General features: G+C 39.6%; 8 protein-coding genes and 1 pseudogene across 8 annotated transcripts; 2 read left to right on the top strand and 7 right to left on the bottom strand.

The window, feature by feature from the left end:
- The first annotated feature begins 201 nt into the window (after window positions 1-201).
- Window positions 202-1788, top strand: LOC106439221 (probable L-type lectin-domain containing receptor kinase VI.1). Its single transcript, XM_013880625.3, has one exon. The coding sequence runs from the start codon at window positions 532-534 to the stop codon at window positions 1540-1542; it is 1011 nt and encodes a 336-aa protein (XP_013736079.2). The 5' UTR covers window positions 202-531; the 3' UTR covers window positions 1543-1788.
- Window positions 1789-1891: 103 nt separating this feature from the next.
- LOC106439220 (mediator of RNA polymerase II transcription subunit 27-like) lies at window positions 1892-4398 on the bottom strand. Its single transcript, XM_013880624.3, has 7 exons — window positions 4015-4398; window positions 3762-3927; window positions 2818-3268; window positions 2687-2746; window positions 2546-2614; window positions 2396-2439; window positions 1892-2307 (listed from the first exon to the last, which is right to left on the bottom strand). Exons 1-7 carry the CDS (start codon window positions 4286-4288, stop codon window positions 2163-2165), a joined length of 1209 nt encoding a protein of 402 aa, XP_013736078.2. The 5' UTR covers window positions 4289-4398; the 3' UTR covers window positions 1892-2162.
- A 277-nt stretch (window positions 4399-4675) lies between these two features.
- Window positions 4676-6420, bottom strand: LOC106439219 (cytochrome P450 705A22-like). The gene is made up of 3 exons (XM_048776351.1): window positions 6230-6420; window positions 5832-6107; window positions 4676-5543 (listed from the first exon to the last, which is right to left on the bottom strand). The coding sequence occupies exons 1-3, from the start codon at window positions 6290-6292 to the stop codon at window positions 4920-4922; spliced, it is 963 nt and encodes a 320-aa protein (XP_048632308.1). The 5' UTR covers window positions 6293-6420; the 3' UTR covers window positions 4676-4919.
- LOC106439217 (pentatricopeptide repeat-containing protein At3g09040, mitochondrial) lies at window positions 6229-9909 on the bottom strand. Its single transcript, XM_048776350.1, has 2 exons — window positions 6574-9909; window positions 6229-6493 (listed from the first exon to the last, which is right to left on the bottom strand). Exon 1 carries the CDS (start codon window positions 9809-9811, stop codon window positions 6725-6727), a length of 3087 nt encoding a protein of 1028 aa, XP_048632307.1. The 5' UTR covers window positions 9812-9909; the 3' UTR covers window positions 6229-6493; window positions 6574-6724.
- Window positions 9910-10251: 342 nt separating this feature from the next.
- On the bottom strand, window positions 10252-12861 carry LOC106442171 (F-box protein At2g38590-like). Its single transcript, XM_013883892.3, has one exon. The coding sequence runs from the start codon at window positions 12153-12155 to the stop codon at window positions 10875-10877; it is 1281 nt and encodes a 426-aa protein (XP_013739346.2). The 5' UTR covers window positions 12156-12861; the 3' UTR covers window positions 10252-10874.
- A 275-nt stretch (window positions 12862-13136) lies between these two features.
- LOC106439215 (cytochrome P450 705A5-like) lies at window positions 13137-15862 on the top strand. The gene is made up of 3 exons (XM_013880617.3): window positions 13137-14694; window positions 14826-14936; window positions 15017-15862. The coding sequence occupies exons 1-3, from the start codon at window positions 13852-13854 to the stop codon at window positions 15644-15646; spliced, it is 1584 nt and encodes a 527-aa protein (XP_013736071.2). The 5' UTR covers window positions 13137-13851; the 3' UTR covers window positions 15647-15862.
- On the bottom strand, window positions 15742-17853 carry LOC125607171 (annotated as a pseudogene).
- Window positions 17423-20069, bottom strand: LOC106439212 (pentatricopeptide repeat-containing protein At3g09060-like). Its single transcript, XM_013880614.3, has one exon. The coding sequence runs from the start codon at window positions 19923-19925 to the stop codon at window positions 17862-17864; it is 2064 nt and encodes a 687-aa protein (XP_013736068.2). The 5' UTR covers window positions 19926-20069; the 3' UTR covers window positions 17423-17861.
- Window positions 20070-20625: 556 nt separating this feature from the next.
- Window positions 20626-22987, bottom strand: LOC106439216 (protein OCTOPUS). Its single transcript, XM_048776349.1, has one exon. It carries the CDS (start codon window positions 22813-22815, stop codon window positions 20818-20820), a length of 1998 nt encoding a protein of 665 aa, XP_048632306.1. The 5' UTR covers window positions 22816-22987; the 3' UTR covers window positions 20626-20817.
- Window positions 22988-25040: the final 2053 nt, after the last annotated feature.

The following is a 25040-nucleotide window of genomic DNA, read 5'->3' as shown; positions in this document are numbered from 1 at the left end:
AACGAGTTTTTTTATTTAATGTTAATTATCTTTGTTGGACGAATTCACTTTATAAGTACATCATTACAGTAGTACTATTCACTCAAGCTGTCCTTACATATATGTATGTAACCATCTGATCGTAAGTAAAACAAAAAGTGTGAAGCAAAGCCTCTTCAACCATTTTAATGTATGTTATAAACGTTTTGAAGAAAATGCGCATAGGTTTCATAATCTCAAAGGCTAAACAAAAGAGAATGTAATAATAACATTGAATTAAAAAACATCAGAAACAGCATTAAATGCATTCACAACCTTTAGTCAGCAAGCACTACAAGAAAGAGAATGAGAGCGAATCGTGGTCTCTGGTTTCTGCACAAGATTATATTATTTTAATCTTCTTCTTCTTCTTCTTCACGTAAATCCACAAAATAACAAAGAAAACAACTTTACTTTTGTCTTCTTTAAAAGTAGAACTCTTTCTCGATTCCTAAAAAAGATTCCATCTAGAAGAAGAAGAAGAAGAAGAAGAGCTTGTCCCTGTTCAAAGCTATGGCGATGTTGCTCAAAGCTCTATCCTTTTTCTTTGCTCTGTGCTTCGTGAGTTATGGAACCATGGCTACTACACATGAGAACTCCTCCTTTTCATTTGATGGGTTCGCGAAGTCTCAGACTTTTTACAAGGATGTCTCTCTGTTCGGAGATTCGAAGCTGGTCAGTTCCACTTCTTCGATTCAGCTGACTGACTCAGTGAGTGGAAGCGTGGGAGGAGTCTTTTACAAGAAACCCATCAAGCTTCTCCAAGGTAAAGAGAGGAGGAATTCGTTATCTTTCTCCACTCACTTCTCCTTCTCGATGCCTAACGAGATTAGTGACGTCCTGGGTTTTGTAATGGTTCCGACAAGTTTTGATCTTGGTCTGTTCGGTAAGAAAGACACCACCTCCTCCTCTGCTTTAGGGTTTCTGTTTCAGTTCGCAAAGAACGAGACAGTTGTTGGCTTTGAGTTTGATGTATCCAGTGGAGGAAACCGTGCGAGAATCTTGATAGGTTCTCAAATTAGAAACCTTTCGTTTAGGGGTGACTTGATGATGGAGAAAGGAGGGAGGCTGAACTGTATGGTTGAGTATGAGGGGAGTTCCAAGAGGATGATGGTTCGGTTTAGAAAAGCTGGTTCGGTTAAGATGTATGATCCGTTCTTCTCTTTCTCGGTGGACTTGGAGGAGCTTTGGAATGGTGGTGAGTTCATGGTGGGGTTAAGTTCTGCAAACGGGAACTCTTCAAATGCGCATTTTCTATATTCGTGGGGGGTTGAGGTATGGCATCCTCCTCCGGTGTGGATGCATTCAGAGCCGCTTCAGCCGTATGAAGCATTGGAGGGTGGGAGAAACGAGTGTGTATGGGGGATGATAGGTGTTTTGGTGTTGGGTGCAGTGTGTGGAGCCTTGGGAGCAGTGTTGGCTTTGTGTATCTGGACATTATGTGGTGTGAGGAGGTCAATGGTGGTGGTTCCAGAGGGATGTCCTGTGAAAGCTGTTAGTTTTGTTGAAGAAGGCAAGAAGTAGTGAGGAGTTTGGTTTTGGTTTTGGAAGGTTGTCTTATGTTGTTGTGTAAATGTATATGATCTTATTCTTCTTCTTCCTAGCCCTTTTGTTTGCTTTAGTGACTCTTCTGTGTGTTTCTTTTAGTTTCAGATTTGAAGTTAAAAATCAATTTCAAATGTAAAATCACTATGAAAAGAAGACATAATCTTATTGATCAAAGAAGACATGAAACTTACTGATCTTGCTAAATGTAACATCTTTTCTGTTTCTGGTTCTGAATCCAACACGTTCTTCTCCTGGCACAAGATTCAGGACCCACTTTGTCTTCTTCTCACTTTGATGTTTATTGCAACATACTAACATATGAATGTGAACCGAGTAAAATAAGTCTTTGGTCAGTCATCTCGTGACACAGATCAAATATCTACATTATAGACAACAGTCCCATGTACCATCACTTGTCACTTGCCTCTATGTCTCTTAACCGAGAAGAAAGGAACTGCTATAATGTAAACTTAACCTCAACGTTGGATACAAACAAGAGGGGTCAAAGAGAAAACTAGATATTACAGATCCATGCAAAATGCTCTAAGATGCAAGTTCTATAACCTTCTAATTGATCCTCCCTAACCACTGGATTATTAAGAATCATCTGGAGAGCAACCGCCATGGTAAGCTTCACAAACATCTATGTTGGCTGCAAGAGGCAATTCTTGGTAAGCACGGTGTAGAGGAGGTAGAATTAGAGCAGATTTTTTATCCATCGCTAATAGCCTTCCACATTTACTGCACCATAAGAGATGTGAAAAGTTCACTCCGCTGTTAACACGAGTGCTTCAATGCACAAGAATCTTATAGACTGGCCTATTATTACCTGCACGATTTACTAAATAGGGATTCAAAACTGCATATCCATAGCTGCATTAGAGGACAAGAAAATGTGTAAATTAACTTCCATGGATCCAAAAGAAAGTAATGGTTTATGTTATCCAAAGACAGATGAGTTCTTGCTAAATCTTTTTACCAGAAGAGAGTACAGAGCTGTTCCGGTACCAAAGCCGAGGAAATATTGCAAGGCCGTAGAAGCATGTTCCTGCAAGAAAAAGCTAATTAACGCAAGTTCCTAATCAATCAAATTCGTAACACCAGTTGCACTCTCTGTTACCGTGATGTGTTTGTAAACATGATGAGCCGAGAAGCCTCTCGAATGTAAGTAGCTGCCTCCCTATAAAGAAGTGAAGGGATGAAGCAAAAAACAACATCCTCTGAAGATCAGTTTTAACTAATGGAAGTTACCTCATCTGGAGAGAAGAACGCAACAGAATCTGGATCAACAGAACCAGCCGGATTCAACGAGACCACAGCTCTGAACACAGATGGAACATACAACTCAATCACAGCAACTTTATCAGCGACCTCAGCCTCTAACCCTGATCTCAGCTTACTAGAATTCTGAAAAACAAGTTTCGATGCTTCTGCTGGATCATCATCACTGCCTGACACAGGTAAAGAATTAGCTCTTTTGAGCCAGCTCAACCGTCCATATGTAGACATCTTCACATTCGGAACCAGCTTCTCTAAACGCAATTGTATATCAGGCAATGTTTTGTAATCAAACGGCTCCTCTCCTCCATGTTCCAATAGTGAATGGGAGGCACGATGTTTCTTTAATCTTGGTTCCTTCAGTCCATCGTCAATGTGAGGAAAGAAACGCCTTTTCTGATCCGTGAAGGCCTTAAGAGCTAACCTACAGTCACAAAGGGTCATAAACTCTTAACAAACCAGGATATAGCCATCATTCAAGAGAGAAGAGAAAATGGAAAATAGTAAGCATGCTATAGCTGATGAAACTCCAAAGTGCATGATTCCTAATAACAATCCTTCCAACATCACATGGCATAAACCAAAACAATCTACTCTCCAGGAGGAAGATGGAACTAACAGACAAATGTATCTTCAATTCTAAGCTAGCCTTCTTTTGATCCTTGAGAGCTAAACTACAGTCATTAAGAATCATATTCAAAGTTTTAACAAACCAAATCATTCGCCAGAGAAGAGCAAATGGAGAATGCATGACTTTTAGTAATCATGCTATAGCTGATGACACTACAAATTGCATATGATTCACTAAGGTTAATGATCATTTCAACACAAATGTATCTTCAATCCTAAGATGTTAGACTCGAACCTAAACACTTAAGTATGCACAAAAATCTTTGGAAACAATGTCATAATCATACCTAGTTCTATCAACAGCAGAAGCACCAGCTTGGCCAGCAAGCTGCCTCTTCCACGCATACGCAACGACCGCACCATCTGGACAAACCAACGGCATGTGAAGGCCCCACGAGTTACTCCTCGACCTGAGAGACTCAGTGAGAACCCCAGACTCTTCCAGCTTCTTCCCTGAGATCCAATCAACACCATCCCATCCATCCTTAAATCCCTAACCTACAGATACTAATGAAAAGAATCAATTTTGTAAAAAAGTACCAATCGAACGGAGATCGTGAAGGTGTTGACGCATGGAGGCGTCTTCTCTGAGTAAGAGCTGAAGTGACGTGTCGGTTGTGCTGCTGGTGCGAGGATGAGAAGTTAGGAAGACGGCTTCGAAGATACGGTCAGCGCCGAGGCGAATATCGGCGATGGCCCGTGCAGCTTGGTTGAGTCGATCCATGGCCTGAGCCACCTGCTTCGGCGGCGCGTCTGGCTCGGACTGATTGTTCGCCGAATCGGCAGGGTTCTGGAGAAGTTGGGACTGCTGCATAAGCTGTGATGAAGGATCAAACTCTCTCTCTCTCTCTCTCTCTCTCTCTCTCTCGATTACAGATTGATTTCAGTGAACTGTTATCTTCCCGACGACGGCAAGGGACTTAACCGGTTTGAGGAAGAAGAAGAAGTTAGAACTTAACCGGTTTACCCAAAACCATACAAAATTAAAGTATATTGATTTCATAATTTAAATTTTAGATAAGATTATCCACAGATTCAAATTTTGATTTTTTTTTTAAATCTCCATGAAACAAAAGTTTAACTAAATTACACAAGAACATAAATAGAAATTGACAAATTATTTTCCCTTCAAAACTACACTATATTAATGTCTAATATCGATTATCCATCATTTAAAATGTTTAAATATTTTATTCATAAATTCAAGTTTAAAATATATATATCTCTCCCTAAAATAAAATTATAAATCAAATTACATATATACATATATGAATATTGGTTTACTATATAACAGTTACACTTTAACAATTAAAATTTAAAACTAAACCGATTTTAAACCAATAATAACCCGCTTACAGATTTATTATTTGATGGTAAATAACAAAACCAATAGCCTTTGTTCAATCATGAGATTTAGAAAATCCAAGAGAAAGCAAGTCTACAAGTTAAGTTAGAAGGTTTCGGGTTCGAGCAACAGGAGTAGCGTGAATTGGATGAGCCATGCTCAACGAAGCTGCTCCAGCAACTTCATCCATGTTAACTTTCTCTTCCTTGATTCTCCAATCAAAGGCCTGCACCATTACTCCAACAGCTGCTCCTAGAAAGAGATAAGCCAGGTTTGATCCAGGACAACCTCTCCTTCCACTTCCGAAAGGAATGTATCTTAGACCTTTCGTCTTGTCCTCTTCTTGTCCTGAACGTGAAGTAGCCAAGAACCTCTCTGGCTTAAACTCCTCAGGATCTTCCCAGACATCAGGATCTCTCATTACAGCATAACCATTGACAACAAGTGTTGTCTTCTCCGGTATGTAGAACCCTTTGACCTCACACCCTTCTTGGAAAGTTCTTACCACAAGAGGCGCCGGTGGGTGCAATCTCAGTCCTTCCTTCATGACCGCTTGCAGATAAGGAAGGTTTGGTAGATCAGTTTCTTGAATCAACCTTGTTTTCCCTACAATCAAATCGATTTCTCCTCTCAGTTTCTCAAGACTCTTGGGGTTGTTTATCAGCTCGGCCATGGTCCATTCTATACTGTTGGACGTAGTTTCACTGCCTGCAATGAAAAGATCCTGTTCGTAGTAGTAGCAAACTTTTCTTAGTCAAGAGTCAGGACAAACAAAGGTGATATTAAAGATCTAACCGGTGACCAAAGAAATCAAGAAGAACACTACATTCCTTAACATTCTTAAAAATATTTATAGGAATAATTTTTTCTTTCCATTTCTTTTATTGAGTAAAGTAGAACAAAAATTTTCTTTACTAAATTTGATACAATTTTATTCATGTTTGTTTCTTGTGTTCCTAAGATGGTCACCAGTTAGACTCTTAAATAAGTCAAGAGAGAAACATGCGTTTACCACTAACGAGGACTTGATATGGTTCCTAGTGATCTTATACTCAGCATTTTCGTCTCTATATGCTTCTATCAACACATCCATCATATCCCCACCTTGTTCCTCCTGTTTCTTTTCGTGTTCCACAAGGTACCTCTCTAGTACCTCATCAAACATACTGGAAACACCCATCAGCTCCTTTTTAAAAAGTGAGATCCCAAGCTTCTCAAGCGGTCTGCGCAAGACAGACGCCAAGAAAAGCTTCTTCGTCAAGGAATCTGTCTTTGCCACTACCTCTGACTATCTCCGCATCCCAATGTGACAGCCAAGATAAAATATGTTATAATATGTGTAAGCTAACTAGGGAATAACAACCACGTGACAAAAAAAATATCATGCAAAGTGAACACTGGAAGCTTCACCTTCACAACGCTGCCACCTCCATGGTCTTGCACAGTTGCACTCTTCAGACTCCAAACTTTCATTTAACCGTTTCTTGTAACTGGAGTATCTATCAACATCTGTTGATAACTCAATGAAGACTCAGATGATTCAATAAGAGACTTTTATCGGACCACCTTCAATATATAGAAGATGCCAACTTAGCTTTTTTTATTTGTAACACAGCCAACTTAGCTAAATCTCCATTAAAACCACTTTTATCGGACTATCATCTCAAGCCATGCCTGGTAAAAAAAGTGATAGATTTAGTCATGTTTCCAGTAAAATCTTACCTTAGCCTCGGCAGCACACTAACCCGAGTTACCTGATAGTTTCTTGGCTAGATGAAATCTTTGTCCACATCACACCAAAGGCGAAAAACGTGGTCACCTTTGTATAAAGTTAAGTTTCTAATTGAGTAACTGATTCAATGAATTGATCTGCTGATGTTTAGCTTTGTACAATATCCCCTGTTATTAGATACAATCATGAGAAGCATGTTCCATGATATCATGATTGACGATTGCATCATCTTTCACCAGATCATATATATCTTCAAGAAACGTCTCTATTTTGCAAATATCAGAATGAGATTTGTCTCCTGCACCAAAAACGTGTTTTCTCTCTCCCACATCAATCCAACTACATCCAGGTACCTTACTGACTCCTCTGTCTTTCATGTCTTTCCTCAAAGCGTTGACCTTCTCCCAACGTCCCTGTGAGGCATATATGTTCGAAAGAAGAACATAAGCTGACGAGTTTTGTGGTTCAAGTTCAATGAGCTTCTCAGCAGCCATTTCCCCTCTAATGTCATCTCCATGGATACTACATGCACCAAGGAGCGATGACCATAGTCTCGCATCTGGTTTCAGGTTTTGTGCTTTTATGAAGTTATCAGCTTCTTCAAGATAACCCCATCTTCCAAGAAGATCAACCATACAAGCTACATGATCTACACGCGCTTCAACACCATATTGACTAATCATCATCTCAAAAATCTTCCGCCCTTCTGACACTTTCCCTGCGTGGCTACAAGCTGTGAGAACACCTAGGAATGTGATTTCATCTGGCGTGATACGAGATTGTCTCATGGAATCAAACATCCTAAGGGCATCTTCAGCGTAACCATTTTTAGCATATCCATTGATGATGGAGTTCCATGAGACAACGTTGCTTCTACGCTTCATTTCATCGAAAACTTGTGATGAGCTTTTCATGTCCCCACATTTAGCATACATGTCTATTAGCGTGTTAGAGGTTAACTCGTCGAGGTCATGAGCCAAGTGGAAGGTGAGAGAATGGATCGCTCTACCTTCTCTTAAAGAGGAAAGGACAGAGCACACTCGAAGAACAGTGACAAATGTTGCCTGATCAGGTAAAGCACCATCACGACGCATTTCTTTGTAGAACTTCAAAGCTTCCTCATAGAAACCGTTCTGACTATGCCCTGACATCATCCCCGTCCAAAGAACAATGCTCTTAGGGGTTTGGAACTCTGAGAAAAGAACACACGCCTCCACTATTCTACATGAGTTCATGTACAAGCCCAAAAGAGAGATCCCTAGATACTCACCTTCATATGAGACCCCTCTCTTTATTATTTGACCATGGAACTGTGTTCCTAAGGTCAACGTTTCTGGTTTATCACAAGCTTCAACTATGGTGGCAAAAGTGATTTCAGATGGGTTAACACCTCTGGTCACCATCTCTCGAAAGAGAACCACAGCTTCTTCCAAGTTGTTCTGAGCATAGCCTGCAATTAACGCATTCATCGACACAACGCTCCACTCAGGCATAGAGGAGAAAACTTTACGTGAGTCTTCGATGACCCCACACTTGGCATACATGTCAATCAGCGAGCTGCCAGCATGAAGATCTGTCTCTAAGCCAAACTTGACAGAGAGGCAGTGAGCTTGTTTTCCTAGATAAAGACCACGGACATTCGCACACGCCTTGAGTGTGCTAGCTAAACACGATCCATCAGACACCATACCGCAAGAATTCATCCTCTTGAACAAGTTGAAAGCCTCACTCTCGTTCTCATCTTGGACATAACCACCAATCATCGTGTTCCACGATACGTTATCACGTTCCCACATGCGCTCAAAAACCTTCCTCGCATCTTCAACACCTCCGCATTTAGCATACATATCTACCAATGCATTTCCCACGAATAAGTTATCCGCTAATTTCTTCTTGATGATAACCGAATGAAACTGGCTCCCCATGTCAAGATCATGCGAAGCAGCACAAGTACTTAACAGGCTTGTAAAGGTGAAATCATCAACGTTATGACCAGAGCCTCTCATATCCATAAACAGCTCCATAACCTTATGAGCTTCTCCGTTATGCGCATAACCTCTTATCATAGCATTCCACAAGACGTCGTTTCTCTCCTCCAAACCCTCAAACACTTTCGCAGCATCCTCCATTCTCTCACACTTCGAGTACATGCTAACCAAAGAACTCCCAACATATATATTACACGCAAGCCCTTGTTTAATAGCCTCCGCATGAACCACCAAACCTAACTCAAGATTCGCTACAATCCCAATTGCACTTAAAACACTCCCCAGCGTCGAACGAGTGGATCTAACACCAGACTTCCTCATCCTGAGAAAATACTCAACAGCTACTTCCTCACACCCTCGTTTCCCATGCCCTGAGATCATTACATTCCACGCCACCACATCAGGGCTCGCCATCTCTCCAAACAACACACGCGCATCCTTCAGCTTCCCTAAACTAATGTAAGTATTTATAACAGTCACGAAAGCTAGATGGTCAGGACGATGTCCTTCACCACGCATCTTCTCAAAAACTATAACAGCTTCCTCTGGCAAACCAGCTTTGACATAGCCAGAAAACAAACACGTCCAGCAAACAGTATTGGGATCCACTAACCCATCGAAAACTCGCCGAGTATCACCTATACAGTCACACTTAGCATACATATCAACCAAAGCCCCTCCACAATACGAGTTCCCTTCAAAACCCGTCTTCACCATACAGCAATGAATCTGCCTACCAAACGTTACATTACTCTCCTTAGCACAGGTCGATAAAACAATCGAAAAAGTAAACTTATTCGGAAAAACCAAACCCTCAAACAACGACACAAAACTCCTCAAGACCTTTCCAGGTAGCCCAATGCTGGAATACATCGATAGCATCGAGTTCCAAGCCATTACATCCTTCTCAAGAGACTCGAAAACCTTCTCAGCGTAAGCTGTTTCTTTACACTTGGCGTATAAATCAACGACGGTGTTTCCTAATCTCCCTTTTGTATCGATTCCGAGCGTCAAGCTCCGGGAATGTACAGCTTTGCCGATTCTCGAGACGTGTAAAAGTCTCTGAGGCATTTCGTCGAACACCTTGCGGGTTTTGAATAATTTGCACTGGTCCAAACATATTTCGAGGAGACTGTTATATATCTGATCATGGTTGGGGGGAACTTGTTTAATGATCCGAAGACTCAAGTCCGTGGAGAAACTCAAACGACGTAGCAAGGAGAAAGAATCGAACTTGGGGGAGGATGACGACAAGAGAACTCGAAAGTTCATGATTTTGAGACAACAGTCCGACAATGTACGAACAGGAGGTTGAGCTTAGGTCTCAACTGCTATTAATCATGAAAAAGCATCCAAACGAAAAGAATCGTCGTAAGTAAACTAAGGCCAAAGAACCGTGTAGAGTTTCAAACCTTTTAGCGGCAAAAATAACTAACCTTTTTGGGTCGACCCGGATACCCGCAGGTTGAATATAATTTCAAATGTGTGTATAATTAAGAGCTTTATAGAGGATTAATTGTTTGTTTATGATCTATTTGCTTTCAGTTTTTTCTTTTACAAGGGAGCAATTTTATAATGAAGTTGGTTTTTGCTTCAGCTCTATGACATTCTCAAGTGAAAATAGAATAATGAACAAAATAAAATAAAATAAAATCATTCGGAATTGATTCAATTTATATTCCACTATGGAGTGAATAATAAAATAGAATTTGAGCATTTTTTTAATTTTAAAGTCCATTTTAGAGTAAATTATAGAGCAAAGTTAGAGAAATTAGAGAAATTCTATGTGCCATATAAACCGATTTTTAGCATATTGATTTCAAAGACGCCATGAAAGACCAAGACAAAGCAAGCTCAAGGGTTTGTATCAGTTTAAAAGATTGTACGTAGTTCTCGTAGTTCGATATATAAAGCTATAGTTTCTCTTTTGCATCATTGAATATAATATATATCTCGATGATGTTTACTCAAAATCATTCAGACCAATGCGTGCCACCCAAACGCTTGTGATGTATGTTTGATCCAATGTAGCAGATCTTGATGATGTTTACTCATATCGTTCAAACTAATGTGAGTCACCCAAATGCTTGTGATGTATGTATAATCAATATGTATAGTACACTATTGACTTGCTTTGAAAAATTCCATTGACTTCTAGCTAGAAACAAACATATAAGACCAAAAAATAATTAAATCATGATTTGTGTTACTTCATTCTACTTAATATCACAATTAAAGTGAAACAAACATTGAAAAATGTTAAATAGTAAGATAAGTTTATGGTCTCTAACAAGAATAACAAAACATAAAAAGTGAAAACTTATGTTAATCTCCTTTATTCTCCTTTTGGCCTTCCTCGTTCAAATTGCCAAGCCCTGCTAAGCTTTTTAAGTGCAGCAAGTCTCGCCATGTTTTGATCATATCGTTGCTTTTCCAACTCGCTTTGTTGTTTCCTTTTACCTCCAGCAGCAGCATGTTGCTTGATATCAGCTAGGCTTCGAACATAAGAGCACGCATGTTGCATCCACTTTATGTCTCTGCCTAAACGTTCTCCGAGTTCCAGCTTCTTAAAGTATCCAGCCTCTCCAACAATGTCAAATTTTGTGGGGTAGGCATCTTCAAAACTCATGGCGACTTTCTTCTCCTCGTCAATGAAGAAACAATCATATGAAATCAGAGGCTCAAATTCCGCGTCCACCACTCTCAAGAACTTGCTCCACGACACCTTTTCGGCCTCAATCTTAGTACTAATCCAGATCTCAAACTCCAGTGGACCTTCTAATTCATAGTGAGTGAATAAAACCACAAGCTTCTCTTCTTTAACACATGATAAAGTCACAGTGGCATCATCACCAGCGTCAAACGGCAGACGCAGAAGAGGACCAAAACTCTCACTTGTAAAATCGAAACAGATTATGTGATTGTCAAGCCCTTCGTATGAGTTCCTTGGTGAAGCAAGCCAGTAAGTATTTCCCTTGAGAGAAACGCCACGCTCATAAAGGTTTATACGCCAGTGTGGAGTTATAACATCAAGAGTCTTCCATGAACTAGACTCGAAATCGTAAATCTCGTACCATATGAAGTTGTCTTCATAGCCAACAAACTGATCTATAAACCTCAAGAACTTGTAGGCGCGACAAGATGAGCCGCCTTTGTCCTCGTACCCTAGAGCGTAACTGAACCAGAACCATCTGTTTGGTCCGACAGAATATCTACATTCTATCGACCTTGTTTGACCCCAATACGGATTCCAAACGATGACTTTGGTATAATCATCTTTCAAGACGCATAACAATAAACCGTCGCAGTGGAAAACATGAGATATCTTATAATTTTGTTTGTCTAGACAAGTAAGTTGACCTTTACACTCTATAAGTGGATCTTCATTAACGACGAGAACAACATTCATGAGATATAGATTGTAACGCATCAACACAACGACCATCATAGACTCGCCTGCGCTTATTTTATCAATGTGCATCTTTGAAAAGCTTCGACTCTTGTATAATGTGTCCCACTCTTTGCAAGTTAATCGCACTGCTGTCATATATTTCAAAGGAACCTTTGAGAGAATCTCTTCTACCAAATTTACCGGAAGATCGGAGATTTTCGTCATTGTTTCAATCTGTAACTAGGTTTTTTTGTCTCTCTCTTCTATGCCTTGCGCCTCAGAATCTTTACGTATATTGAATATAACAGTTGAAGACTAGGAAACCAAACCCTACATGAGTTTTTCTAATTATATAAAACTAAAGCTTTATATAATAAGAAAAACTTCTTATTACACATTTATATATATATAATTTTTTTTTTGAAACACATATTAAACATTTATAGTTAATGATAGTTTTTCTATTTAATAAAAATTCTTTTTTAGAAAAATCTTAATCCAAAATAAATAATTATTTCCTTATTAGTATAGTTATTTAATAATATTTTTTAAAAATCTTAAACCAAAATAATTAGAAAATGTTTTTATAAATATATATTTTATTTTAATAGTAATTTTCTATTTTAAAAATAATAAACCAAAGTAAAATATTGCTAAGTAACATAACTGCAAAATATGACAGTAAAAAAATTAATATTAAACCATGTATTAAACATGATAAGTAGGTATTTTGCCCGCATATACGGTATATTTTTTTATGAATATTTATTGTTTAAACTAAACCAGTACGATAAGTTACTATTTATGTCTTCAAAAAAAAATCAAACATCAAATTATTTATATTTGATAAAGTTTTTCATTAAAACGCTCAAGTATTAAAAATATTTTAGAAAAATATTTTTATGCAAATATTTTTACTTGATTAATATTTGACTATTGTTGTATATTTTAATTCTAAATTTTTATAATAAATAAAAATTATTTCAAAATAACAACACAATATGTAAGAATTATCTTCTTTTTTACAAAAATATGAAATTATTAATAGAAATTCGTTTTTAATTATATAATATATATATATATATATATTATATATATATAATTTTATTAAAGTAATAATGATATTAACCACTCTAACTCTTAAACGTGAGAGCTCTGTTACGAAAAGTTACTTTGCAAATAATAGTATAGATAATAACATCTCTTATAAATATATAATGGGTACTTGATAGTAATTTTCTTTGTTAAAAAAAACATTTTAGGACATTGATTTCAAAGACGCCATGAAGGCATGAAGGATTTCGACGGAGAAAGGTCAAGGGTTGGTATCAGTTTAAAAGATTGTAAGTCGTTCTCGCAGTTTAAGGAGAGTATACCGAGCAGGCATTGTTATTAGAAGAAGCTAATAAGGGTAATTAAAGGAAACATGAAGGAATGAATGAGAGATGCTGAGAATTGGCTTCTGTATCAGTCGAAATAAATCAACGTGACATGGTAATATAGATCAACTGACCATGAAGGTAGCAGCATTGTGTAAGAGAAGATGGAGCTAACACGGCGGTGGCGGTGGTGGTGAAGCTACCAGTGTTCACTTTGCATGATATTTTTTGCCACGTGGTTGTTGTTCTCTAGTTAGCTTACACATTTTTTTTTTATAAAGGTCTAGTTAGCTTACACATATTGTAACATATCTTATCTAGTTATCTTATACTTGTACTCTTCTTCATCGAATTAATAAAATTCAGAAGTTGACAGAAAAATGATTAGTGACAGAAGTATCTTTTTGGCTGTCACATTGGAAAATGGACATGCTTAAAATAGAAGTATTTTCTTTATTTACTTGAGATTATGGGGTTGTCGCATCTTGTTTGTGATTTGATTAGATACTCTTTCTTCATCTGGTTTCTCACTTTGAGCAACAATGGCAGCAATGATGATAGTTGACTTTCAAAACTACTTCATCTTTATCCTTCTATGCCTCTTCTCACTCCTCTGTTACACTCTCTTCTTCAGGAAACAAAAGTACTCACGACTTGGCTTTGATCTGCCACCGAGCCCTCCTTCTCTACCAATCATTGGCCACCTTCACATCATCCTCTCTCTTCTAATCCACAAATCTTTACAGAAACTCGCATCTAAGCACGGACCTCTCCTCCATCTCCGCATCTTCAGCCTCCCTATAGTCCTCGTCTCCTCTGCTTCAGTGGCTGACGAGATCTTCAAAGCTCAAGACGTGAACGTCTCCTCTCGCAGCAGCCTCCCTACTAGCGAGGGCTCCCTCTACTTTGGATCTTTTGGCTTTGTTACCGCGCCTCATGGAGATTACTGGAAATTTATGAAGAAGCTCATCACCACCAAGCTCCTCGGATCACAGGCACTCGAGAGGTCACGAGGCATCCGTGCTGATGAGGCAAAGCTGTTTTACTCTAACCTCCTAGACAAGGCGATGAAGGATGAGAGGGTTAATATACGTGAAGAAGCGATGAAACTAACTAACAACAGCATGTGCAAGATGCTCACGGGGAGGATTTGTTTAGAGGATGCGGAGAGAGTCAGAGGCTTAGTGGCCAGGACAGATTCCTTGTCGAAGAAACTTCTCTTGGCGTCTGTCTTGCGCAGACCGCTTGAGAAGCTTGGGATCTCACTTTTTAAAAAGGAGCTAATGTGTGTTTCCAGCAGGTTCGATGAGGTACTAGAGAGGTACCTTGTGGAACACGAAAAGAAACAGGAGGAGCAAGCAGAGGCAATGCTACATGGAGTAAAGGTAGGGCAGTTGCCCACCATAACATTTTTAAATTTGGTGTAATTCTTATAAAAGTTGAGTGATGCCCTTATTCATATATTATGTTTATGTTAATAGTTTTCATTTTTTCCTCGGATAAAAACAATTTCTAGATCCGCCACTCGGAGCAAGGTGTGGATGTGATGGATGTGTTGATAGAAGCATATAGAGACGAAAACGCAGAGTATAAGATCACTAGGAACCATATCAAGTCCTTGTTAGTGGTAAATGCATGTTCCTCTCTTTTTAGTTGCATTGTATCACTCACTCCTGACTAAGATATGTTTGCTACTACTACGAACAGGATCTTTTCATTGCAGGCAGTGAAACTACGTCCAACATTATAGAATGGACCATGGCCGAGCTGATAAACAACCCCAAGAGTCTTGAGAAACTGAGAGGAGAAATCGATTTGATTGTAGGGAAAACAAGGTTGATTCAAGAAACTGATCTACCAAACCTTCCTTACTTGCAAGCGGTCATGAAGGAAGGGCTGAGATTGCACCCACCGGTGCCTCTTGTGGTAAGAACTTTCCAAGAAGAGTGTGAGGTTAAGGGGTTCCACATACCGGAGAAGACAACACTTGTTGTCAATGGTTATGCTGTAATGAGAGATCCTGATGTCTGGGAAGATCCTGATGAGTTTAAGCCAGAGAGGTTCTTGGTTTCATCAACATCCGGACAACAAGAGGACAAGATTAGGGAGAAGGTTCCCAAGTACATTCCTTTCGGAAGTGGAAGGAGAGGTTGTCCTGGATCAAACCTAGCATATCTCTTCCTAGGAATAGCTGTTGGAGTGATGGTGCAGTGTTTTGATTGGAGAATCAAGGAAGAGAAAGTTAATATGGATGAAGCTGCTGGTGCAGTTTCTTTGAGAAGGGCTCATCCAGTTCACGCCACTCCTGTTGCTCGAAACCGAGACCTTTTAACTTAACTTGTAGACTTGCTTTCTCTTGCTTTTTTTAAAAAAATCTGATGATTGAACATGTTTCCCGGTTTGTTGTTTACCATAGGTTTTGTTAGCCTTATTCATTTATTTGGATAACAAAAGCTATCGTTGGTTTTGTTAATTACCATCAAATAATAAATCTGTAAGCAGGTTATTTTGGAGTGTACCTCGTCAAAACCCATGGCGACTTTCTTCTCCTCGTCAATGAAGAAACAATTACATGAAATCAGAGGGTTAATCCCTCTCAAGAACCTCCGCGACACCTCTTCGGCCTCAATCTTAGTAGTAATCCACATCTCAAACTCCTCTGAACCTGCTTCGTCGTGAGTGAATAAAACCGCAAGCTTCTCTTCTCTAACACATGATAAAGTCACAGGGTTATGATAAGCAGCGTCAAACGGCAGACGCATAAGAGGACCAAAACTCTCGCCTGTAATATCGAAACAGATTATGTGATTTTCTTCTCGATATATGTTCCTTGGTGAAGCAGGCCAGTAAGTGTTTCCCTTGAGAGACAAGCCACGCTGATGAAAATTTATAACCCAGTGTGGAGTAACATCTAGACTCTTCCACGAACTAGACTCGAAATCGTAAATCTCGTACCATAAAAAGTGGTCTTTGACCGCATGTCAACGCAGTGATCTATAAACCTCAAGAACTTGTAGGCACGACAAGATCTGGAGCCGCCTTTGTCCTCGTACCCTAGAGCGTAACTGAACCATTAATTATGAATGGATAGCAACCACCAGCTGAAACTGTTGGGATTTAAAAACTTAGAACGATCTGCAGAAAAATCTTTCTTGGATTCACAAGCATTGTAACTGATTTTGCGCTAAACATTTCTTTTGGCAATGAGGATCTCTATGGTTGTTTCCCTATTCCAATGAGTCTATAGTTGTGCATGGTTCTGTCTCGTTCAACAAGTTTCAGATCTTCCCAAGTAGCGAAACTTGTGTTCTGTTGATGTTTATTATAGACAATCTTTATCATTGGGGAATCATGTTCGGTGGTTCAAATTGCAGGGCTCTATGCATGGCGAAATCTCTTGAGTTTTCGTCACTCATGGTCTTCTCCAACAATTCAACGCTCATCAGAGCTATTTCCGGCAACTGGAAGTAAAGAAATCATCGGAATCGTTTCAGACTATCGTTCGATCTCTTCTGGTTTTGCAACAATCATGTTTTCTCACTTCTTTAGATTGGAAAACTTGTTTGCCTACAATTTAGCTAAACAGGCCTTAGAGGTCTTTTCTTCTTTGTACTGAACCTTTGGGGTTGGGCCATCGTTTTGGATCTCTTCTCCTCTTTCTATTTTAATAAAAAAATTCAGACAAAAAAAAAAAGACAACCAGACCCTTCCAAAGCCAATTTTTTGGTTGGAACCAAAAACCTGAACTGATACATAAAAAAGATTCCTACTTAGCCTTTTATATAAGTTTTTAGAATGGTTGTGAAAGAAAAAGCTCCTAGTAGTTTATGCAGAAATGGTGTTTGGAGGGACTTCTTGTTACACTTCTTGGTTCTTTACTCGTTGACAGAGTGATTCTTTGAGTGAAATCTTTTAATAAGAGCAGCCTTGGCGTCATCATGGTATCTCATTTTACCTCCATTACAAAATTAGCTGCCAACACTATAAAAAGAGGCCTTGCATCATCACTTTGTTTTTTTGTAACTTGTACATGGAACTGTTGCTAATAAGTTCCCAAGTATGGTTTCCAGGAACTAATGCTGAGGAATTGACATATTTACATAGCCTCTTGCATTTGACTCTGTATCCGTCGAAACAAATCAATATGAAAAGATAGTATAGACCCAAAGTGGGAAATTTTATCACTTTTGGTTTGATACATAAAGCTACAGTTTCTCTTTTGCATCAGATCTCGATGATGTTAACTCAAAATCATTCAAAACCAATGCGAGTCACCCAAATGCTTGTGAATGTATATGTATTATCCAAAGTATCAGATCTCCATGAAGTTTACTCATATCATCCAAACCAATGTGAGTCTTCACCCAAATGCTTGTGATGTATGTATAATCCATAAGTATAGTACACTATCGACTTACTGTGATTTACCTCATGTCACTTCCAAGCAAACATACATCACAACTCAACCTCCAAAAACCGAAAGCTAGCTGAGCTGGTCTAGAGATCAAATCCAGAGCCAAACTATGCAACAACCCCTTCAACATTCATTACGTTAGCAATTCACCACAGCTCTAACGAGTATGTCCCATGTGACAACGGTTGGGGCAATGCCATGGCTTCGAGCATCATCAAAGAACTCAATAGCGTGCCCAACTCTGCCGCACATACACAGCCCTGACAGCATAATATTGTACGATATAACATCAGGTTGCCACCCCTTCTTATACATGTAACCCCAAATCACTGTCGCGCTGTTAACGTCTCTGACTACGAAGCATCCTTCCATCAACGTGTTGTAAGTCACAAGATTCGCAACGCAGCTCCAACGCTCCATCTCCGCCGCGAGTTTCATCGCATCATCAAGCTTCCCAACAGAGCACAGACCATGGATCAGAATGTTGTGCATTGTCACATCAGGCTTTTGACCCGTTTTAAGAAACTGGCGCCACAGGTCTACCGCTAAATTGATCTTCCCATCGTGGCAAAGACCGGACAGAAGTGAACTGTATGTTCTAAGATCTGGTTTCCATCCGTTTTCAAGCATGTCCCTCACAACAGCTGATGTTTCACTAAACTTTCCTGCTTTACGCAAGCCGTCGATGAGAATGTTGTAAGATACAACGGTGGGACGACAACCGTTCTTCGCCATCTCTTTGAGCAAAAAAGAAGCATCACTAAGTCTTGACTCTCGGATTAACCCACTCATTAATCCATTAATAACATGAGAGTTAATCTCCACGCCGTGCTTGCTTATCTCTTTCAACAACTCTGATGCTTCTTCTAGTCTCCTCTCTTTGCATAAAAAGTTTATAATCGACGAATACGCGTAAACATCCAGATGCTTACCTCTGCTCTCGACCTCTTTCATCACCTCCAAGGCTTTATTTACATAACCATTCACGCATAACCCGTGTATATAAACACCATACGTTATATTATCCGCCGTGTATCCTTTCGCAGGCATAAGCTTCCAAATCATCGTTGCTTCGTCTATCTTACCATACTCCAACAACCCTTTTATCAAAATGTTGTAACTCACTGTGTTAACTGAACTCTTCTGCTCCATGACTCTCCATAACTCCAAACTCTTCTTGATCTCCCCGCAACGACAAAACCCATCGAGCATAGTGTTGTATGTCACCACATCTATAAAGACCTTACTTTCAACCAACTCGTTAAACACACTCTCAGCTTTATCAACACTCCCCACCCCACACAGTCCATGTATCATACTGCTATAAGTAAACAAATCTTTCTCTCTCTCGTTCTCCTTCATCCTCTCCCATATCTTCAAGCAATCATCTACCCTCCCGCACTTGCTCAACCCACTAATCATTATGTTGTGAGTCTTGACATTGGGATAAACAGAAGCATCCTCTGACAATCTCTCCCAGAGCTCCATCGCCTTGGTGTGATCTCTCCCCTTGAGAAACCCATCGATTAAAATATTATAACAAGTTACATCAGCTTCCACTCCTCTCTCAGACATTTCGTCGAACACCTTCAGTGCATCATCCAAGTCTCCGGCTTTAACAATCTCATTAATCACAGTGCTGTAGCTTAACACGTCTGGCTTCAAACCCTCCTCCCACAACCAATTCAAAATCTCTTTCGCCTTCTCGAACTGTTTCTTCTTACACGACATCTTAATCAAAACATTATACGTCTGCAGATTAGGCGTTAACCCCGCTGTTTCGATGTAGGCAAACAAGGACTCGACTTTAGGCCACTGTCTCGCCTCCACGAAGGCGCTGAGCAGAGAGTTGTAAGATCGAATCCCAGGCTCGCACCCGAAGATCTCCGACATTCGTTGGAACACGTCGAGAGCTCGGTCGGGCATCGAGTTCTTTCCGTATGTTTTGATGACGGACAGCGCGACGTCCTCGTCGCACTTGCATTCTTGCGATTTGATGAGGTCGACGACGCGGGAGACTTGGGCGACCATACGAGCCTCCGCGAGCCGGCGGAGGATGTGGTGGAAGACGGGGGCGGAGTGTGCGTAGTTTGGGTGGCGAGTCGCTGTGTCGAAGAGAGCGAAGGCGGCGCGAGGGTTCTTCTCTGATTTTAGGAGCTTGAGGACGTGTTTGGGGGACAGGGATTTGGGGAAGACGACCATGGAGGAGAGTTTGCACGGTTGTGGTTTATCTCTCCGGCATGTTTTGGGTTCTGGCAGCAGCTATTGTCGGACTTTTAACTAAATAAACTCCAAATTAATTGAGCATTTCGGTTTAGTTCTGGTTTGGGTTTAGCTCGATTTGGATAATTCAGGTGTAAAAACAAATCAATCAAAGTTAATGTGGTTTGTCATCGGTTTGGTTTAATCAAGTATATTTTCAGTTTGATTCTAACTCAGCTAAAAAACTAATTTATAAAACATAAAATAGACCATTATGTTTAGATTCAAAATCAAATATCACAATAAAAATATCATTTTAATAATTTTAACTTATTATCTTTAAATCAAATAAAATTATTATAAATTTTAGTTTTGATAATAGTTTAAAACAATAATATTTTTTTATTTATAAGCTCAATGCATAACATTATATGGGGTTGTTTGGTTTGAAGGATAACTATTTTAAATTATAATATTATAATATATTTAGTTTAGTTTAATTAAATAAACATATTAGTTTTTTGGTTCGTTTAAAATCGAACTTGATTGAATTGTTTTGGTTGATAAAAAGATTTAATCAAATGGCTGAGCCATATTTTGGTTTGAGTTGGTAGGTTCGTATCTTGTCCACCTCTAGTCATTAGGTTTGTGAACCAAACCAATCTATGTTTTTAACTGAAAGTCTTGAACGAATACCTGATAGTTAAAAGGCGGTTTATTCCGGTTATAATAGACAACGTCAACAAGTCATTCGTTTGAAATGCCCCTCCCCTTAACATTTTAAAGTAAACCAATTGCACCGAAATTAAACCAAACCAGCAAAATGACAACAAAAAAACAAACGGTTCAAAGAGCTAAACCCCTTAACCGAACCACCCAATGAACATGTTGATCAATACATCCTCATAGCACTCCTCGTTATAGAATGGCCGTGACTATTCCCCCACCCACCGCCACCACCACCACCAGCTCCTCCTCCAACGCTCATTCTCCGGCTACCTTTCATCGGCGCCAAATAAAATTTCCACATTCCGTTGTCCCCATTCTTAGGCGAATACCTTGAACTTTTATTCCTCTCCAACCCATTGACTTTCCTCCCCACTCCACCCCCGGAGCTCCGCCAGCTCACATTGCTGTTACTCCTCATCATCCTCGGCCCCCCTCCTCCTCCTCCGTTCCTCAGCTCAGGCCATGATTCCGACAACGATCTCTCCACCATTCCGCCGTTTAACCTCCTATACCTCTCCTCTTCCTCCTCTTCCTCGTACTTGTTAACACTCTTCCTGTAAATAAGCCCCAAGATGCTCCATTTCCCCCACCGTCTCGACTTCTTGTTGTTATCATTACTACTCACTTTCCTCTCGCCGGTGATCGCCGGTTCCCGGAGAAAACCGTTATCAGTCGTCTCCACACCGTAGTTGTTGTCCCTCAGTGATCCAGAGTAAGTGTCTATTGATGATACTGGCGGCTTTGGCTCGTCCACATCCGCCACAACCGTTTTCCTTATGGAGCTGGACCTGTCGAGACTCTTCCGCCTCCGGGAGGAAGAGTCAGTGTAGTAGTCCCGGGTTTGAATTGACCCGCCCGGTATTATAACCGGGTCGGACACATCGTTGGATGTATTATTAACCACAACCTGTGGTGGTGGTGGAGGTGGTTCCTCTACCGGAATCTGCATATCCGTTCGGGTCACGTGACGGTGCACCGGCGCATCCTCCACCACCGAAAGCATAGACGGCGGCGGAGGAGGTCTCGCCGCCGCCGGAAACACTGTCCGTCCGATCAAAGACCCGTCCCAAGAAGCTCTCGGCTCGTCGAACGAGTACCGAGGATCATCAACCGAGATCCTTCCGATATCGACGGAGAATCTCCCGGCGTCGAGAGAGAATCTTCCCGCGTCGAGCGAGAATCTAGGATCGGTGTCGCACGACCTCCGGCCGTAACCGTAGTCGGCGATCTCCGACTGCGTGTCCCGGAGCTGCCTCCCTATCGGTTTCTCCACCGGTAGCCTAGCGGATCCGGGACGGTGGTCGCCGGAGTTGCGCCGCTTCTTTAGCTTCTGGTTCTGCCTCCATTTCTGAAGCTTCTTGCTGAAGACAGAGGCGGCTGACCAGAAACTACGTCGTACCGATGGCTTCTTGGTTTGTGAATGCGAATCAAGATCTATGTAGTCCTTCATTGGCTTCAGCTCCTCAGGGACTTCGACTTCCTCTATCTTCTCCTCCCTCTCTTCAACAATCTCGCCGTTAACCTCGCTTGTAACGGCGTTAACCTCGCTTTTAACGCCGTTAATATCGCCGTCGAAGTCGTTAACAATCTCAAAGTCGCAAGCTTCGACGTAGTCTTCATCAAGATCGTCGCTTTCAGCTTCCTCTTCGTCGTTAACTTCCAGAACAGGCTCCTGGACGCTGGACCTCCTCGGCTCGTCGTCAACCTCGCCGCCGGGGATAGTCGTCGGAGCGTTTCGCTGCTCGTCTTGGCTAAACAGGTTCGAGAGAGAGGTCTGTCTGACGTCGCAAGACCTCCGCTGCGGCTCAAACGCGCCGGAGAGTCCGTTTCCGTCGCTGTTCTTGGACGCAGAGAAAGATTTCGTGCGGCGGAGCTCCGGGAAGAAACCGGGTTTAACCCGGCCGTTACCGTTGGCGTTTCCGTTGGAGGAGGGTTTGAAGAGGGCTTTGAGAGCCGCGGCGGAGATGGCCGGAGGTTTGCGGGAGGAGGAGGCGGTGTTGTTGGTTTGGTCTAAGACTGAGAGGCGTTCGCAGAGGCAGGAAGGGCAGAAACCGGTGAAACGCTCCTCCGGGTGACGGTCGCATGAGGTTGAGAGACGGTGGGGCTGCGGTGGTTGTGGAGGCGGAGCTAGAGCTGCTGCGGGGTCCGTTGATGGATTCATGACTGGGAAATGGTGGTTGATACTTTCCTCTGCTTAGAGTAGTGACATCACTGTCTCTCTGGTTATAGAGAGAGAGAGAGAGAGAGAGAAAGAGAGAGAGAGAGAGAGAGAGAGATTGGTTGTGTTGTTTCTGAAACTTGGTCTGCCTCCAAGGTATTGAAAAAGAAAGGAGATGAATAGAAACGAAACAAAATAAAATAAAATAAATTATGAAAAAAATATTTAAAATTAATTTTGTATCTTTTGTTTTCGTGTGGTAATCTAGGATTTTAATATTTAATCAAAAGATGGAAATTGGATTATGTTTGATTAGTAGATATTTTAACCAGCTTTATTGATCATATAAGCCAAAACTTGTTTTGTATCTTCGTTATGGAAACATATATTAAAGGTTAAAATTCTTACACGTTAAACTTTGGTTCTTGTCCTCAGTTACACTTTTTGTTAACATGCCTATGGATAGAGTAAAGTCTTACCAAAAAAAAACATTAAACTCAAGTGATTGCTGTTTAGTGAATACTAATTAGAAAGATAACAATCTGAAGCTATGTTCTTCCGGTTTTGTCTCGTGTAATATAAACCGTTACATGTTGGGTTAGTGACAAAGTGGATCATTTGCATGCTTTGTCAAAAGCGATTTTAACTAAAAATCAAAATTTTCACACTGCTTTTGACAAATTTCCAATGCACACATGTTTCAGTTTAGTTTAAACTCTTTTTGACTTACATCTTAGTATTAAAATATAGTGGTGATTCAACGAAACAAAACATTTAAAGAACATAATGTTACACAACATCGATCATCCAGTTAACAAACAAAAAAAAAAAGCAAAAATATCGAGCATCCGATAAAAATTGTTTGGTCTATTTTAAGACATGTAATGCAACTAATTCTCTGATCTAAATACGTAAACCAAATTTATTTTACCAAAAAAAAAAATACGTAAACCAAATTCGTTTTTAACTATTTTACGATACCAGTTGAGTATTAATATATTTGTCAGTGCTGCTTCTCTACAGTTCTACCGTAGTAATAACCATGTCAATTATCGCATCAATCATAGCAACTTCTACGTCAACTAGGAAAATTACTGCTTTAACCACAGTAAAAATTAGTTTTTAAAAATATATATATAGAAAAACCAATAAAAGGGATTCTTTGGAATTTTAAAGATTCGGGACTAAATTCTTGTCTCTATGACACTCTCTCCTTTCGCTTTCTCGCTTCTTCCTTTTTCTTTTTCTTTTTCTCTCCATTTTTTTTTCTCTTTTTCATACATTTTGTAATTAAAGCTTCTCGATATTCGAACACTTATCAGATTGAAGTAACAATAGAAACAACTTTGATTATACCATTTATCTTGATGAAAAGTATGCATTTTATTAAACTAATACATAGGATAACATTAATTTTATGTATTTTACTTGTACCTTCAATTCAAAAATTAGATTGTATGTTACATTTTATATATGTTTTAAAACCTATAATACACCATTTTCTGTGATTATTTATTTTTCATGATTTAAAATTAATTTTTATGTATGTTTTAAAATCTATAATACATCATTTTATCTGATTATGTATTTTCCATAATTTTAAATTTATAAAAATAATTACTATTTGAAAATTTTAATTTATGATTAGTAACCAATAAAAACATAGATATCACAATTTTAACATTTTTTTTCTAGATATGTTGTGTTTTTGAAAGTGATGAATATTTAGTAGTAACTACGATTTATTTTTCTTTTACAAAAAAACTGTGATTTATTTTTGAATGGGGTTGAATAGCTTTTCTCGAAATTGAGCTATGAAAAATATGGTTCAAATATTTTTATATGTTATCGTTATCAAATATTCAAAGACTAAATTATTTATATGCTTTTTGCGATGCATGCTATTACCTTTAACTTTATTTTTTCCTTTATCTGATCAAATTTGTCTTGGCTTTTCTTTTTGTTTCTTTTCTTTTGTGTTTTTTTTGTTCTTCCCGCAAAAAAAAACAATTATTTGAAGTATAGTTATTCTGTGTGAGGTTTTGTGGATGCATATTAATTTGATTTTTGGAAGTATATTTTTATCGTGGTAGTAGTACTAGTACGGTCTCTGAGTGTCTCTACCATGGGAAGCAAATCTTGTCCTTCTTGTAAACGCTTTTATTGTTCGTGGAATAAGTTTGTTCTTAGAGTAGAAATTATATATACGTTTTTTAAAGTAATATATA

The sequence above is a fragment of the Brassica napus genome, chromosome A3 (assembly GCF_020379485.1).
Source record: "Brassica napus cultivar Da-Ae chromosome A3, Da-Ae, whole genome shotgun sequence".
NCBI lineage: Eukaryota > Viridiplantae > Streptophyta > Magnoliopsida > Brassicales > Brassicaceae > Brassica > Brassica napus.
This window is presented reverse-complemented; position numbering and strand designations above follow the sequence as displayed.

What these genes read in the sequence shown, in the direction of transcription:
- LOC106442171 (XM_013883892.3), bottom strand. Translation starts at nt 12,155, where the DNA reads ATGACGAAAATCTCCGATCTTCCGGTAAATTTGGTAGAAGAGATTCTC.
- LOC106439216 (XM_048776349.1), bottom strand. Translation starts at nt 22,815, where the DNA reads ATGAATCCATCAACGGACCCCGCAGCAGCTCTAGCTCCGCCTCCACAA.
- LOC106439221 (XM_013880625.3), top strand. Translation starts at nt 532, where the DNA reads ATGGCGATGTTGCTCAAAGCTCTATCCTTTTTCTTTGCTCTGTGCTTC.
- LOC106439212 (XM_013880614.3), bottom strand. Translation starts at nt 19,925, where the DNA reads ATGGTCGTCTTCCCCAAATCCCTGTCCCCCAAACACGTCCTCAAGCTC.
- LOC106439219 (XM_048776351.1), bottom strand. Translation starts at nt 6,292, where the DNA reads ATGAAAGTTTGGAGTCTGAAGAGTGCAACTGTGCAAGACCATGGAGGT. An exon ending in GAGGTGGCAGCGTTGTGAAG is followed by an intron (nt 6,108 to 6,229) that starts GTGAAGCTTCCA and finishes ATGCGGAGATAG; the next exon opens with TCAGAGGTAGTGGCAAAGAC. An exon ending in ATATCAAGTCCTCGTTAGTG is followed by an intron (nt 5,544 to 5,831) that starts GTAAACGCATGT and finishes TACTACGAACAG; the next exon opens with GATCTTTTCATTGCAGGCAG.
- LOC106439217 (XM_048776350.1), bottom strand. Translation starts at nt 9,811, where the DNA reads ATGAACTTTCGAGTTCTCTTGTCGTCATCCTCCCCCAAGTTCGATTCT.
- LOC106439220 (XM_013880624.3), bottom strand. Translation starts at nt 4,288, where the DNA reads ATGCAGCAGTCCCAACTTCTCCAGAACCCTGCCGATTCGGCGAACAAT. An exon ending in TCACGATCTCCGTTCGATTG is followed by an intron (nt 3,928 to 4,014) that starts GTACTTTTTTAC and finishes ATTGGATCTCAG; the next exon opens with GGAAGAAGCTGGAAGAGTCT. An exon ending in CGTTCTTCTCTCCAGATGAG is followed by an intron (nt 2,747 to 2,817) that starts GTAACTTCCATT and finishes ACTTCTTTATAG; the next exon opens with GGAGGCAGCTACTTACATTC.
- LOC106439215 (XM_013880617.3), top strand. Translation starts at nt 13,852, where the DNA reads ATGGCAGCAATGATGATAGTTGACTTTCAAAACTACTTCATCTTTATC. An exon ending in CAATGCTACATGGAGTAAAG is followed by an intron (nt 14,695 to 14,825) that starts GTAGGGCAGTTG and finishes AACAATTTCTAG; the next exon opens with ATCCGCCACTCGGAGCAAGG. An exon ending in ATATCAAGTCCTTGTTAGTG is followed by an intron (nt 14,937 to 15,016) that starts GTAAATGCATGT and finishes TACTACGAACAG; the next exon opens with GATCTTTTCATTGCAGGCAG.